This window comes from Mustela lutreola, chromosome 6 (genome assembly GCF_030435805.1).
Source record: "Mustela lutreola isolate mMusLut2 chromosome 6, mMusLut2.pri, whole genome shotgun sequence".
NCBI lineage: Eukaryota > Metazoa > Chordata > Mammalia > Carnivora > Mustelidae > Mustela > Mustela lutreola.
The window spans coordinates 112,922,638-112,937,945 of record NC_081295.1 but is presented as its reverse complement, the minus strand read 5'-3'; the positions used below and the strand labels follow the sequence as shown (position 1 = coordinate 112,937,945).

Sequence of the window (15,308 nt, the reverse complement as noted above, 5' to 3'; positions counted from 1 at the left end):
TATCTCCACCAGCTGTAAGGTCCATGGGGACAGGGACCTGGTCTTTCTCTGCTATACCTCTGTGCTGAGACCAGTTCAAGCCTCATGGTAGAGAAGTCACCAATAAAAATTTACCAAGTGAAAGAGTTCCTGAATTAAACTTGGGGTTCCTACCTTTTTATCATGGTACCTGCTACTTCTTCCGCCCAGAATGTATTGTTCTCACTTGTTCTCTTGGTAGGCTTCTATTCATGCTTTAAGATTGCACATTCTTCAAGAAAAATTTCCTGATGCTCCTGGACTGAGTTCATACTTGTTCTCAGGGACGCTGCAACCTCATTCCCTCACTATTTTACACTCATTTTCATGCTGGACTTCCAAACTTGGCTGTGAGCCTCCTCAGGACAAGGGTTGTTTGTTTGTTTGTTTGTTTGTTTTTTAAATCTCCTCAACTCCTAGCACTTGGTAAGAGTGGTTATATACTTGGTACATACAGTCATTTAATAAGTGTTTGCTGAATGACTGGGTACAAAAAGAAAAGAGGTAGGTGATCAAGAAAGATGATTATTTGTGATGAAGTTCCCTGATGTAAACTGTAAGTAAACAAAATTCTAGATTTCTAGGAAGGGAAAGATGTGTGTGTGTGTGTGTGTGTGTGTGTGTGTGTGTGTGTGTGTTGTACAGAGCAGTGTGTGTTGGGGGATGGAGGGAGTAAAGAGGGATGAAAGCATAATTTTTCGTAGAAAGGGCTTCTATTTATAAAATGGATAATTTTAAAAGATAGCACTGTCTTACTGCATTTACAATCTTATATAATTGATCAGATTTCATTTCCACATCGTTTTGCAGGAACAAAACTGTTAGGTGAAGTGAGGGAACAGTGTTAATGACAAAAAAGCTTATGTGTCTGATTTTAGGGTACAGTCTGACCCAGACCAGAGAGTGTGGGGTTTGCACGGCTCCCTGTGAGACTCCATGTCAAGTTATGAAATATAAGGTTAATAGAAAACAGGGGTGGGAAAAGGAGAAAAAGTGTCCTTAAATTCGTGTGTGTGTGTGAGAGAGAAAGAGAGAGAGAGAGATCTTGTTTTCTCTGAATTTACATTCCTTTTTTTTTTTTTTTTTAAGATTTTATTTATTTGACAGACCGAGATCACAAATAGGCAGAGAGGCAGGCAGAGAGAGAGCGGGGAGGAAGCAAGCTCCCCGCCGAGCAGAGAGCCCGACTCGGGGCTCGATCCCAGGACCCTGAGATCATGACCTGAGCTGAAGGCAGAGGCTTTAACCCTCTGAGCCACCCAGGTGCCCCTACATTCTTTCTTAATAGCACTGTTGCTTGCTCATCTTCATCTTACATAAAACTGCCAAGCTGGAATAAAGCCAAACTGCTTATAAGAAAACCCATTTTCTTCTCATTTGAAAAATCTTTCATTAAAAGTCCCCTTTATTTACCTTCTTATTCTAGCTGTAGAAGACTCTTCAAATGGGAGGAGGAGGGGACAAAAGCAGGAGTGAGATATTTAAAACCCTCAACAAAAGGATTTCTCCAACCCTTACATAGGAAGAACTGCCTCTCTTGTTTCCCACAGTAAATAGTGTTAGAGGATCTCTCCTACAGATAAAAAACTCGAGTGGAGAGGGTCCCTAAGGAAAATGCCCTTTCCCCTGTGGATCTAGGGCTCACTTACCTTGTGTTATTTCAAGGAGTTCCCCAGCTGCAGTTTCTCTTCTGAAGTCCTACCATTAAAAGTTCAGGGTTTTTTGGGTTAATAAACTGTTCCATTTACATAAGCCCTGGTCAACTTTCAAGGAAAAGCTAGGCTAGGACCATTATAAATTATAAAATTCTGTGACTTAGAAGATGGCTACCCTTGGGAATCATAATTTTGATAGATGGAAGGAGAATGACAGGGCCCTGTGGAGAGCCCCAAACAGCATGAGGAAATGGATGTCCTAATGCCAGGGGGAGACAGGTAAGTCATGAGTAGAAAAGGAAAGGGGAACAGTGGTGTAGATGTTCAGGTTTACCTGGTTCTCAGCTCATCAGGGGAAACAAACTCTCCATCGAACTAAGGAAAACAGAAGAGGAAAGGATTTTTTTTTTTTTTTAAAGAACAAACAGAAAATAAGAACTAATGCCATTTATTTTGCAATTGAAAAATGAAATTGTTTAAAAATTAAATACATTTCCAGAAAACAGTACTTCACACTAGACGCCAAAACATACTAAGATCATTGGATCATCTGAGCCTGAAAGTCTTTGTTTTTGGAGTGGACACTAGTGTGCCCCAAGATGGGACAAGAAGCCGACCAACCATCGCGAGCGGATGGGGTAGAGGCTCTCTCTTGAAGGACTGAGGTTCTGGGGGAAAGGATGAGTTTGCGTAACATGGTGCTAAGACAAACCTTTCTCTTCAGGTCTGTGCTCCTTTTAACATGCTCTCAACTTGTTTATAGAGGATAATATGTTGCTTATTTCCCAGGATATTGCGCTTAGCTCTGGTAATTATAGAGTTTAAGAAGAAATACAAAATAGGGGGCTTGATGTTACATTTTACCAAGACTTCTAGCCATGAAATATAGAAAACTAGCCTGTCTCAGGTAATTAATTAGCTGTGCAACTTTGAGCAAATTATAAGTTACTTTATTTTCTATGTCTCAGTTGTCTCACCTGTAGAACAGGAATAATTTGAGTACTCTATAATATTCTGAGAATCAAATGTTATCAGGATTCAAGCTTTTTCAACAGAGGGAGGCAAATAGTGAAGTTATATTAGCTGTAATGATGATGATGGGGAATAAAGGCTGTTCCCCTGAGCCAGGCATTAGACTTTCTTCTCTGTGACCTAAAAACAATTGTTTTAGGTAACTATTTTCAACCCACTTTTTATTCAAGGCGACTGAGTTACAGACAGATTAACTAACTTGCCCCCGAAGATCCAACTAGTACGCTTCAGAACAAATGGAGATTCAAATCTAGGTTGGCTGTATTCCAAGGTGCCCATGAGTTCCCACATCTCTGCTTTCCAGTGAGCACCTCTTTACCGCAGTCCTCTAAAAGCATTCACTGTATTCCTAGAGCAGTTCTAAAAGCTTCCACTGTATTCCTAGAGCAGCTCGCTTGAGTTTTTCTGGTGAATGTCTCCACATCCTGACTTTTTTTTCTTTTCAGTAAACTTCCCCTTGCTAATCCCTCCTTCAGGGTAACCTTGTTAGTTTTGAGGACACACCCCTGGCTAGGCCTGGGCTCACAGGGCCTCCTCTGCCCACCCCTTCCCTCTGCTGTGGTTTAAAGTTTCACTAGATGCCTCTGGTTCACTCCCTTTGCTTTAAGTCCTTACAAGGGCAGGAGGAACCAAGGCTGGGCCCAGGACCCATTAGTCCAGGGGTGATAGTGAAGGGGTCTTGGGGGGAGCACTGACCCTCCCTCCCCACACACCCCCTTCAGCACTGGGACTGTTGGCACAAAAGAAAACCAGTTGGGAAAATGAAGATTTTCTGGTAAGACCCTGACCTTGGAAAGGGTGGTGGGGAGACTGGGTTGGAGCCCTCAGAACCAAGGGTCTGTGTTTCTGCAGTGGTAGGATAAGAGGAGGTGGGAGCAGATGGGAGAAGGGAGAGGAGAAGAAGAGAGAGACCCAGACAGAGACACAGATGGAGAAAGACAGGCAGACAGATGAGAGTGAGAAAAGAGAACAAGCATAAGAGACAGGAGACAGAGCAAGGAGAAAGAGAGAGCTATCAAAGTGAAGAAGGAGAAATACTAAGATAAAAGAAAACATAGACGAGGAAATAGATGTAGAAATGGTGAAATAGATAGATAGAGAGCAAGTGAAATAAAGCAAACAGCAGTTTCATGATTGTTTTAGTGCAGGAGCTGGAAATGTGAGAATTCATTGAATCTCCCAAGATTTCAAAGTCAAGTGGAAAAAATAAACTATAGTGAGATTAATCGTGTTTACCAGATATCAAAATATTTAAGTAGTCCCCATCTGGAGGGATTCTTATTTGAGTCATTGTCTTTTCTCCTCTTCAGGAAAATTCCAGTTTTCTTCTTTGTATGCAGTTTCCTGGGATCTTGGGCATCTGCTGCTGTCAAGCGTCACCCAAGTAAGGGCCACAGTTTCTGGATTTTGAAATATCACTTGTTCCCAGAAAGGATCAGGCAGGGCTGTGGCTGAGTGAGGAAGGCATGAAGCATCCATGGTCCTCCACAGCCTCACTTTTCCATCCTCCTTTAGCCAGGGGATTGTTCCATGGCTGGTTTTATGTGGTCAGTGTTGGGTATAGAAGAGAAGTCCTGGCTGTGATCACAACTGGCAGGAAAGCCCAAGCTGGGTACTCCAGTGCCTTGCACAGTGCCTACTTGGTTCACATGGTGATTGGTAAGGTTGGGTGGGTGGACCAACAGATGGATGAATGGCCTGGGGTCAGTGGAGGTGTAAAAACTATTTTAATATACTGGGATGGCTGAGCCAAAACTTGTAGCTGGAAAATGCTTTTTCTGAAGTCTAGGAAGTCTCTGTTGTCAGGTCTGTCTCAGCAGGGTGCTGAGGTTGGACAGTTACAAGAAGCCTTCTTAAAAATCTTGCTCCCTGCAACTTTCCATCTGTGTAAGGAGCACCCAATTTAATTCTAGGATTTCTCATTGAATTAAGGGTTTAATCATTTTTATGATTCTTTTCTTTTTTTCATTAGTTTTCTCCATTCTAGGATGCGAGCAAGAGTCTAGTTGGGACCCTTTTTTGATCTCTTGGAATGAATTTGTAAAATTAAAAACACCCTATATATTTTATTTTGGATTAATGAAATCCAAGTCTCCCTGCAAACTCCTCTATTTAACAAAGATTCCTAAGAACCCCACTCTCCAGAAGTCCCATTAACTGGCTCAAGACTGGCTCTGGATTCTCTTAGGAATCCTAAAATTTGTGGTGTTTAAGGAATATTTTCTACTCCAAGCCACCAGAAGTTTCCCAAACAGGCGTCTGACACCATGCCATTCAGAACATGGCACAGCTCTGGTTCCAAAAGGAACAAATTCCCAACTTCTGCCAAAGGAACATTTCCCAGTACAAATTATTAAAACCTTCCACCTTGTTTCTCTTCCAGGATGAGTTGAAGATAAATTAATTATAATCATAGAGTCATAGAGTGAAAGTCAAATACATTATAAGCAAGCTATTTGGCATATTCTCCTCCTTTAAATAGTTGTTCAGATCTTGTTGTTATTGATATATCTTCATGGTCCTTGTAGGGGTTAGGGTAGGATGACATGCTACTCTTTTGCAGGGTTCCCTGTTAATTCAAATTCTAATGGTGGAAATGAACTCTGTCCAAAGGTCAGGATTGGCCAAGATGATTTACCAGGCAAGTTGCCTTATATCATATTGAAAATGCATGCTTTCTATAAACTTACCTGATATATTCTATTATTTGGGAAGGTTGTGGAAAGGAATATAACCAATCTCACTTTAGACTTTTTATTCTGTGTTCCCTTTCTGTAGGCTTTGACTTGATTTCTCAGTTCCAGGTAGATAAAGCAGCATCTAGAAGAGCTATTCAGAGGATAGTGGGATCAACTGCATTACAAGTGGCTTATAAATTGGGAAATAATATAGACTTCAGGATTCCAACAAGGTATACACAAATATTTTATCTAATTATCTGTCTCAAATGCATTTTAAAAAATGAAAAGCTATGCAATGTTAGAAAATCTCATGCTCAATCCTTCTTAGATCACCAATTTATTTGAAGATGAAGAAATTTATTTACCCATCTTCAGGGTTCAGTGTCTAAATACGTGAATACTCTTCATGTTTTCAGTATGTAATTTACTTTTCATTCCAAGAAGCAAAAAAAAAAAAAAAAAAAAAATCACTGAAACCATTATACGTTGATTCAGGACATGTTCTTATTACTTTGCTCACTGTTTTTGTGTAATTTGTCTGGTTTTGGCTGAAAGGACCCTCTGTGAAAAGTGCCAGAGGTTAAGCATAAATTTAACTAGGAACCATGGAGTGGTTAGAAGACTCACAATGGTGCTGTTCAAACATCGTAGTGCTGAAATTGAACCACACTTCTACTGCTTGGCTCCTGGCAGGAATCAAACAAAAGCAAAACTAGAATAATGATCACCAAAGCAATGCTAGTGATTATAATATAAAAATCCTCCACTTTTTTTTACCTTCCTCTCTAGAACTATGTTTTTTATCCTTTAAAATATTTATAACTGTGGTGCTTTAGTGTATGTAAGTGTTGAGTCAAGCCATTGTTATGAATGAGCTTCAGGATTTTCAGTTTTATATCATTTAAATACCATAAATGTAATTATCATGATTATTGTATGTTTTAATGCACTGCAAAATAACTGAATTAAGTTTCCTTTGATAGATGAATAAGAAAATTAGGGCTTTGATAAAAATTAAGTTGTAAAAGTAAATAATGATTACTTAGAACAATAAGAGAGTATTATAAAAACTCTAAATGTGGGTTACCTGGTGGCTCAGTGGGTTAAAGCCTCTGCCTTCAGCTCAGGTCATGATCTCAGGGTCCTGGGATGGAGCCCCGTATCGGGTTCTCTGCTCAGCGGGGAGCCTGCTTCCCCCTCCTCTCTCTCTGCTTACTTGTGATCTCTCTCTGTCAAATAAATAAATAAAATCTTTTAAAAAAAAGCTCTAAATGTTTATATATAATCTTGAGAATTTGGTCAAGTTAGAATATTTTCATATATACCAGACTGCAGATAGAAATTCGTATTTTGAATATAAAAACCATATTTTTCTAAATGTGAACTATATTTTATAAAATGACAATAGTGCACTGCATAAGCTCTTTTTCTAAATTTACTAATTAACATTAAATCTCATCCTCATGACAATCCTGCAGTAGAGACATTATTATCCATATTTTATGAAAGAGGAAACTGAGGCCAGAAAATTTAAGTTACTTACATGAGGTCCCAGGGTTAGGAGGTGCTAGAAAGATGGAATTTCAGGCAGAATGGTACTACAACCACTACTCAATATTGACCCTGAAAAATTATTCATACTCGGAAAGATTACAGGCATGATAACAGCTACTGACTTTTAAAAAGATTTTTGCTTGTGTTTTCTTTTCATGCACTGAAAGGCTAGTTGTGTTCTTCTTCTTCTTCTTCTTCTTCTTCTTCTTTTTTTTTTTTTAAGTAGGCTCCATGCCCAGTGTCTAGCCCTAGATGTGTTCCTAAATAAGCTTTATAAAACATCAATGTTTTTCTTTCTTTAATAAAATAAACATGATGCAAGACCCCCTAATGCTGACCTAATTCCCTTTTCTATAATTTGAGGCACAATCTGGACTGTCATTAACTCTAAGTTCAGGTACTGACCAACTTGAGGTCACATCAACCTGTACCTCCTGTTCATCTTTGCTGTTGCTTTTCTCTAAGTGCCTAGAGCTGTCACTAAATATTTTTCACAAAATACAACCAATATCCTGTATTCCCTATTTCCTTGATTCCCTGACCCTCAAAGACTAAAAAACTCTGTTTTACTGACAAAGCTTATTATAAGATGAAAAAAGAATTAGGGAGGAAGTAGAAAAATTAGGGGAAAAAAATAAAAAAAGGAGGGGAGAGCCAGAGCATTGAAATAAATGGAATCGTAAATAGGTAATAAAGTGTACTTTTGGGCAAGTACTTACACTATCTTTGTTTCAGTCCCTTCAGCATAAATCAAGAATGATAACTGTGTTGTAGATTTGCCATGAAGAGCAAATGTTAGTAAGTTGGAGAGGGTTTGGATAGAGCCTAGCACACAGTCGTATTAGTTAAATATTCATTCAATGAGTAGAGAGTACTAGAAGGAGAGGGTGTGTGTGCAAATGGGAGCCTTTTCTCCTTAGTGGGTTCTTTTCTTTTCAAGCTGCTCTCCCAGTCCTACTGATTCAAAAACTGGGTGGCAAGAAAAGCAGGGACCGGAATTGCTCTCAGAACATGCAGGGAGTAGTCTCGGTTTAAAGGAAATTTCTATTCTGGAGAACATAAGTTCTGAGGGAATGGAAAACAAAAACAAAAACAAAAACAAAAACAAAACCTTAACAGGATTTTTTCATGGGAGGGAAATAAGAGTACGGCGATAATCCAGAATTTATCCTCCTATTTTCAATTTTTTGAAAGATTCTGAGACATATTTTTTACTGCTTTTTGTTCTTCGTTTAGACATAATAATATCATATTCTCAACTCAGATTTATAAACCTTTTGTATTTGTTTACCTTAACAAATATAATTCTTGGTTCTTTTTTGGGTTAAGGTCATAAACAAATCTTTCAAGGTCTAGTCTCCTTATCTTTTATTCAAACACTTAGAGTTCTTCTTTTAAGGTACTCTGTGCAGATTGTAACATAATGAAATAAATCATTTATAGATCCAGCTTCTTTTACATTATGTATGCTGTCAAGTTTACTTATCGATGTGTATAGCATCTTTGCAAGAACAGAATCTCAGGTGTTCAAAAAAGACAATGCTACTGACTGCTATGTAAATTAGACTTGTGAGGACTTCTAAAAGGTCTTAAGTGTGTATACATACAGATACATTTTGTGAATTTGTACACTAAAAGGAATTTTCTTTTTTAAAAAATTTATTTGACAGAGATCACAAGTAGGCAGAGAGGCAGGAGGAGGGAGTGAGAGAGAGAGAGGGAAGCAGGCAGGGAGCCTGATGCAGGACTCGATCCCAGGACCCTGAGATCATGACCTGAGCCAAAGGCAGAGGCTTAACCCACTGAGCCACCCAGGTGCCCCCTTTTCTTATACTGAGAAATTATATTACCTAGTTTAAAAGACTAACATGATAATCTTGACTACACTTATATATACATATACAAACAAACATATATATATATATATATTATCTTCATTCACATGAAGAAAGAGAACAGATGGATGCCTTTGATTTAACAATGTGTCTATAAATGAACTGTTCTTCTAGTAACCTCAGTCACCAGCTCATTTAAAAAAAAAAAGTTTTTGGCATTACAGAACCAAGTCAGAGATAAATGGGGACATTCTATTCTATCCTACCTTTAATATAGTCTCTTTGCTTATTTAGCAGAAAAGATGAGATGAAGTATAAATTGGGAGAGATTCCTCAGTCAACCTCAAAATCTCTTTGCAGAAGAGTCACTTAGACAAGTTACTGTGACTAGTGGAATCCAAGCAAAATAGATTTGTTTTATCTAGGGACTGATGAAATTCTACAGGCTTGCTCAGTGCATCTGTAAGCAAATATATAAGTTTACAAAAAACCTAAAAAAAGTATACTTTAAGGAAGAGAACAAAACATTAAGATTCATCTTTCTTCTGTGAAGGGTTCACCCTCAACAATAACTATATTTGGACAACAAAGAAGAATAAATTCTTGAAGCATCTGGTTAAAGCCAGATCACTAAATGAGAAGAATATTAAAATAACACATTCATAATTTAAGTGGATATTTGTCAAATTTCACCATTGAATAAAATTTTTAAAACTTATCTCCTAGCTCCAAGTTAATTGAGGTCAATTAAGTGAAATGTATGAACTTCTATAAGGTTTTATAATTATAAAGTAGGCAATATATTATACTGTCAACAGTGAACCTTTGCTTCTTCTCTAGAGGTTAGTCTGGCATATGCATATTCTGAAAATCTTAAAGTCAAAGGAAATATTTCAAAATCTATATTAAAAGTAAATATCAAATGTAGACATCTTTATTCTTGGGAAATAGTTCTTGCACACATTTTTTCTTCTTTAGCTCCAAACTGAATTTTTTAAATGCATGTGTTAAAATCTCCTGTATACTTTTTTAAAAAAATATTTTATTTATTTGAGAGACAGCGAAAGAAATCAGGAGTCAGGGGTGAGTGCAGAGGGAGAGGGAGAAGCACATTCCACTGAACAAGGGACCCAATGTGGGGCTTGATCCCAGGACCCTGAGATCACGACCTGAGCCAAAGGCAGATACTTGACTGAGCCACCCAGGCACCCCAAACCTCCTGTATATTTGACAAATACTTAGTGAATTAAAAACTTTGCAGTAAGTATAATACGTATCACCAGTGATCATTTAAAAATGTGTAGTAACAAAGTAATTCACCCAATATTATAAATAAAAACAAAGTTGTTTGAGACATAAATTTAAAAAAAAGTACTTGGATGCTCAAAGGGTGTTCTGATGAAAAGCTTCATATTTTTGTTATTTTTATAAAATCAGCAAAGCAATGAAATTTGTTGACATAGTTGACCCATTTTACTGAAGGTGTACAAAATTACTTGCAGTAAGTTATATGTTTGTTTATGATGTTGTGAGGGATGATTAAGTTTTATAAAGTCAAAGTAAAGATAGAAAATCTTAGTAAGTTGAATAATTTCACTTATTGGTAAACATTCTTGGAACTGAATAATTTTTTGGTTTAGAAATTCTTGACCCCCAACAATGTATTTTATTGCAACTGGCAGTGACACATATGCCAATATAATAAATTTATGTTATTCATTTTGTAACAAACCAAATCAGCATCTACTTAGATATTTCTTCTTGCCTTTTTCTTTTTTACTTTCACAAGATGAGGCTCTTTAACAGGAATCTGACCTGAAGGAAGGTTATTCAGGACTTTGAGTCCTGGTCCGTAACTATTTTCAGAAATGTCAAATAGTATTATTTACCAAAGAAAATTAATGGCATCTGACATGCTCAGTGTGAAGGAGGTTCTCAGGTTTATAGTGACTGAATCTCAAAATGCATATGTGGGTCTAGGATATAATTGTGGAGGGAACCACCCAAGCAATTGTGGAAATAACAAACACTCCTAACAATGTACTATATTAAAATTAAGAAATTTAAAAGCTGCTTTAATTAAAATGGCTTTATTAACTAGTAGAGCTGATTTGGATTCCAAATGATCTCTTCTTTAATTTGTGAAAGAAATGTTGCCAAGAACCTTGCAAGAATATGTTTTTTGGCTGAGATGGAATTCCTGAACAGGAGCTCTTTAGGTAGCATAAATAGTAATATTATTGGGGTTATGTGGCATTGGGAACCCTCCTTAGCTGTGAGGAAGGGTTTTGTTTTTTTTTAAGTGTATTTTAGGATGAAGCATTAACGTACATGAATGATTGAACTTCTCTGAAGGTTTTTATGGACAGTCATGAAAGAACAAGCAGTGCATGGTTTTTAACACTGTAGTCTTTCTGTAGGTCTAGAATCTAAGAAAGCATAAGGGAATATGGTAATATGCATGGGTACAAAAAACAAGACTTTTATTTACTGTTTTAAAATTTTACTCAGGCATTTATATCCCAGTGGTCTGCCTGAAGAATACTCCTTTTTAACTACTTTTCGGATGACTGGAAGCACACTTGAAAAGAACTGGAGCATTTGGCAGATTCAGGATTCCTCAGGGAAGGAGCAAGTTGGCGTGAAGATTAATGGCCAAACAAAATCTGTTGCATTTTCATACAAGGGACTGGATGGAAGTCTCCAAACTGCAACCTTTTCAAATCTGCCTTCCTTGTTTGATTCCCAGTGGCATAAGATCATGATCGGTGTAGAAAGGAGTAGTGCTACTCTTTTTGTTGATTGCAACAGGATTCAATCCTTACCTATAAAGCCAAGAGGCCAAATCGACATTGATGGCTTCGCTGTGCTGGGAAAACTTGCAGATAATCCTCAAGTTTCTGTTCCGGTAAGTATAAAACCATACATGATGGTCTATTAAAACAAAACTGGATTGCTTAAAAACTAATACTTCAGGTATCTTTGATAATCATCTGAACATCTTAAGCAATGAATAGTTATTCATTTTCAAAATTCATTCAACCACTTACTCAAAAAGCATTCAGTGCCTGTTTTGAGCACACAGCATGTATCAGACGAAATGAGAAATCAGAGAAAGTTGAATAAATGGCTCTTGGTCTTGAGGAATTTCAAGTCTACTTGGAAAATGCTACATGCTGACCTGGACCTCCCAGAATTCTTCAGAGGCAGTGTAAAAGAACATAATACTGGTGTGGTACACACTGTGTATAAATAACTAATGAGAATATTCAAAGTAAGGCTAAGACAAATGGTGGATTCAGTAAGTCAGGAGTCTGTGCTTCTTGAAGGCAATGAACCTTGAAACAGAAGGATCTGCACAAGCTGAGGGAAAGGGCATTAAATGAAAAGGAAGTGGAGAATAAGTGGGCCCAATCCAAGGTCGGGAGACCAGTTGGTTTGGATGATATGCCTATGTGAAAATGAGTGTGTGTGTGTGTGTAAGTGTGTATGTGTGTAAGTGTGTGTGTGTGATGAAGGGAAGAAAGGTAGCAGATTCTAACTGCAGGGCATGAGAGAGAATGTTAGGTAGCCATATGATGTCTGATTAACAAGAATGAAAGCATATAGATGGTAAAATACATAGTTGGAAGTAGGTCTTGCATGACATTATAAAAGTAAACAATTTTAGAACTCTGTTCAGGATTTTGCTGTAGAATTCCATGGATATAAAGGTTAGGAATTATGTAGTAACTGAAGAGTTGTACCAACTAATACCGTATAGTTCTACCATTTTGAATTGTTTAGCTTTCATTGAATACTTTAAAAGGGTATTTTATAATGTTATTACAGGAATTTAAAAGCATATCTTATATGGTAAGTATTATTTGGGAGGAAATTACAGAATTTAGAGTTCAATAAACTATGGATGCCAACATATTCTCTCTCTCTCTCCCATATAGAACTGTTACATTCTAGTCACAAAACATATCATGGCATGTAGCAGGGGTGATACAATGATTTTGAATTGTTTCTGTATACTTCTCCAAAGGAAAAAGGTTATCAGGCACTCAGTAATGGAATTGTTCAAGTAACTTATTTTCAAGGGAAGAACTGTGATTAGTGTGAAGGGTAGTGTGAAATTTCTATATTCTGTGATGGACAGGAAGCAATTTGTAACTGCCACATTACTGCTCTGGCTTGTAGACACTTGAGAAACTATTTCTTCAACTAATGAGTTATCACACTTCAAGTGTCTGGGTTAAAAAGCCAATGGGACCACTATTATGCCATCTTGAAATTTCATGCAGTAAGATTGTTGCAATGGCATGGGATAGGTTTGCAGACAACACCAAATTTCTACAGCATCTGTGTCATTTCTGGACCATGGGTAAGGGCAGGGAGACCCTAAGGCACCTCTGTAGCATAATGAACATCAATCAATCAAGTATGTGCAGAATTGATTTGTTGATTCATTGGTCTTGAAAGACACCTCGTTTTTTTGTAGTTTCAAGTTTTTATTTCAATTCCAGTAGTTAACGTACAGTGTCGTATTAGTTTCAGGTGCAGAATTTACTGATTCATCCCCTACATGCAACACCTGGTATTTATCACAACCAGTGCCCTCCTTAATCCCCATCGCCCATTTAATGCATCCCTTGTGAAACACTTCAAATCACTATCATTCTGGATGTGAGGACATTATTAAACTCTTTGATTGCCAGAGTGGTAAAGTCTCAATATTACTCCAATATATTATAATCTAGCCGATAATGCTATAGCTGATTGTAGGTTTTCTGCCAAGTCTAGTTTCATATCAGAGTGGAGACCAGTTAGGACCAGTTATCCTCCATTTTATTCTGCCATGTGCAGGTATGCAACAAAGAACCTGGTAGCTGATATTATATTTTTCCTCTGGTCCACCAAGGAGCTTTGCAAAGTCAGTACACTATAGCCAATGTTAAAAGTAATTGAAGCAGGCATGAACAATTTTTTTCCTTTATACTGAGTTTTCACTCTCCCACAAGGAAAGACAAAAGAGATTTGAACCTAAAGCTTCATTAAAGTTTCATATTTGATATATAGTGGTGGGTAGTAATAATAACTAAAACAGGTCAAGGTTATAGGCCAAAAAAATCCTATTTACGTCCAAAGACTGACAGTGACAATGTCAAACTCAAACTTGTCACCAAAATATATTCCTCAATTTTTACCCTATATTAGACAAAGAAATAGAACATTCTATGTAAGGAAAACCCATTTATGCTATTTAAGCATCTTAATACCCTTAACATGCCAATTTAAAGTTTCAAAAATGCTTTCATTCCCATTAACTTATTTATCCTTGCAACAATTTTTTAAGATAGCAAGCACAGATTATCTCCCTTTCTCCATTGACGATGTACCTTCAAGAGTGCTTCTGGTTTGTAAGAAGCCATGTTATGCATACAATTTGTAATCTACCTATTTTCTGCTGTGCAAACTCACTTCCCTTCAAGAAAAGTAAAAATATGTATCACCACATATTCTTTTCAAAGCATTTCCTTCCTTACATTTTTTTTTTCTCACTTACATTTTGGAAGGCATTTGTGATTTGTGTAGACTTTTCAGGATTTACTTTGCAGGACAAACAAAATAAATGCTCTTTTTTTTTTTTTTAAAAGGAGGATTATACACTATAAAACATGTTCTCACACCTAACCTACTTGGTTATGGATTTAGTAGACTTGCATCATGTGGCTATATACTAGGTATACAAAGTTAAATAATTCACAGATCTTGTCTTCTTCAGCTCAGTCTCTTGAGAGTCAGGGGTTGAGATAAGTAAACAATGACAACACGACATGATCAGGGTTATGGTAGTGAATGGAAGCATATGGAAGAAGGTCCCCAGCCTGATCAGGCCAGGGAGGCATGAGAGTGGAGGTCAATCATGTTTACTGTAGAAGATGATGTTTGGAGAAACCCTGGGGCTGAATGAGATTATCCAGGAGAAGACAGTGTCCAGTGTTGTAGGAAGAGAGGCTCTTGTGTGGGCATTCCCACATAGATAAATTCTTTCTTTTTCAAGTTTTGTTAGTCTTTCCACACTGCTCCTTACTTTTCTAGACTAGAATAGTCAAATACTCATACAAGTTCCCAAAGTCCAAGTTCAAGTGCCATGAGTTGACCCTAAACCCTTGTTTTTATTTTTGTTTTATGTTTTTGACTTCTCACCAGTTTGGCTGAAATCTGAAGTTGCTAGCAATTACTGAAGCTCACCAGTGACCATAAATCCCTTAGAAAACTTTAGAGAGTAATGAATAACAGTATCCATGTATTTTGGGAGGTAGAAGTATACTTATAGGGCACCCTTCTCTCCATCTGGAGACAGCAAATAGTCCATATTAATGCGTGAGAAATTTTATATTGGAGTGGACTGTGCCACTAATGTAAAAACAATAAGGAAGAGTATATTTTTCAGTTTTTCTCCATGAAATTGGATTCATTCTAATCTTTGACATTCTAGATTAATTGAATACTTTTCTCGGGATTAACACTGGCTTTTCTTTAGC

General features: G+C 37.3%; 1 protein-coding gene across 1 annotated transcript in view; it reads left to right on the top strand.

The window, feature by feature from the left end:
• COL9A1 (collagen type IX alpha 1 chain) overlaps positions 1-15,308 on the top strand; it is a 92,615-nt gene that overhangs the window by 4,254 nt on the left and 73,053 nt on the right. The window contains exons 2-5 of the mRNA XM_059178374.1: positions 4,016-4,089; positions 5,269-5,346; positions 5,484-5,616; positions 11,287-11,683. Of these exons, the coding sequence (XP_059034357.1) occupies positions 4,016-4,089; positions 5,269-5,346; positions 5,484-5,616; positions 11,287-11,683 (682 nt within the window). The remainder of the gene's footprint in view (positions 1-4,015; positions 4,090-5,268; positions 5,347-5,483; positions 5,617-11,286; positions 11,684-15,308) is intronic.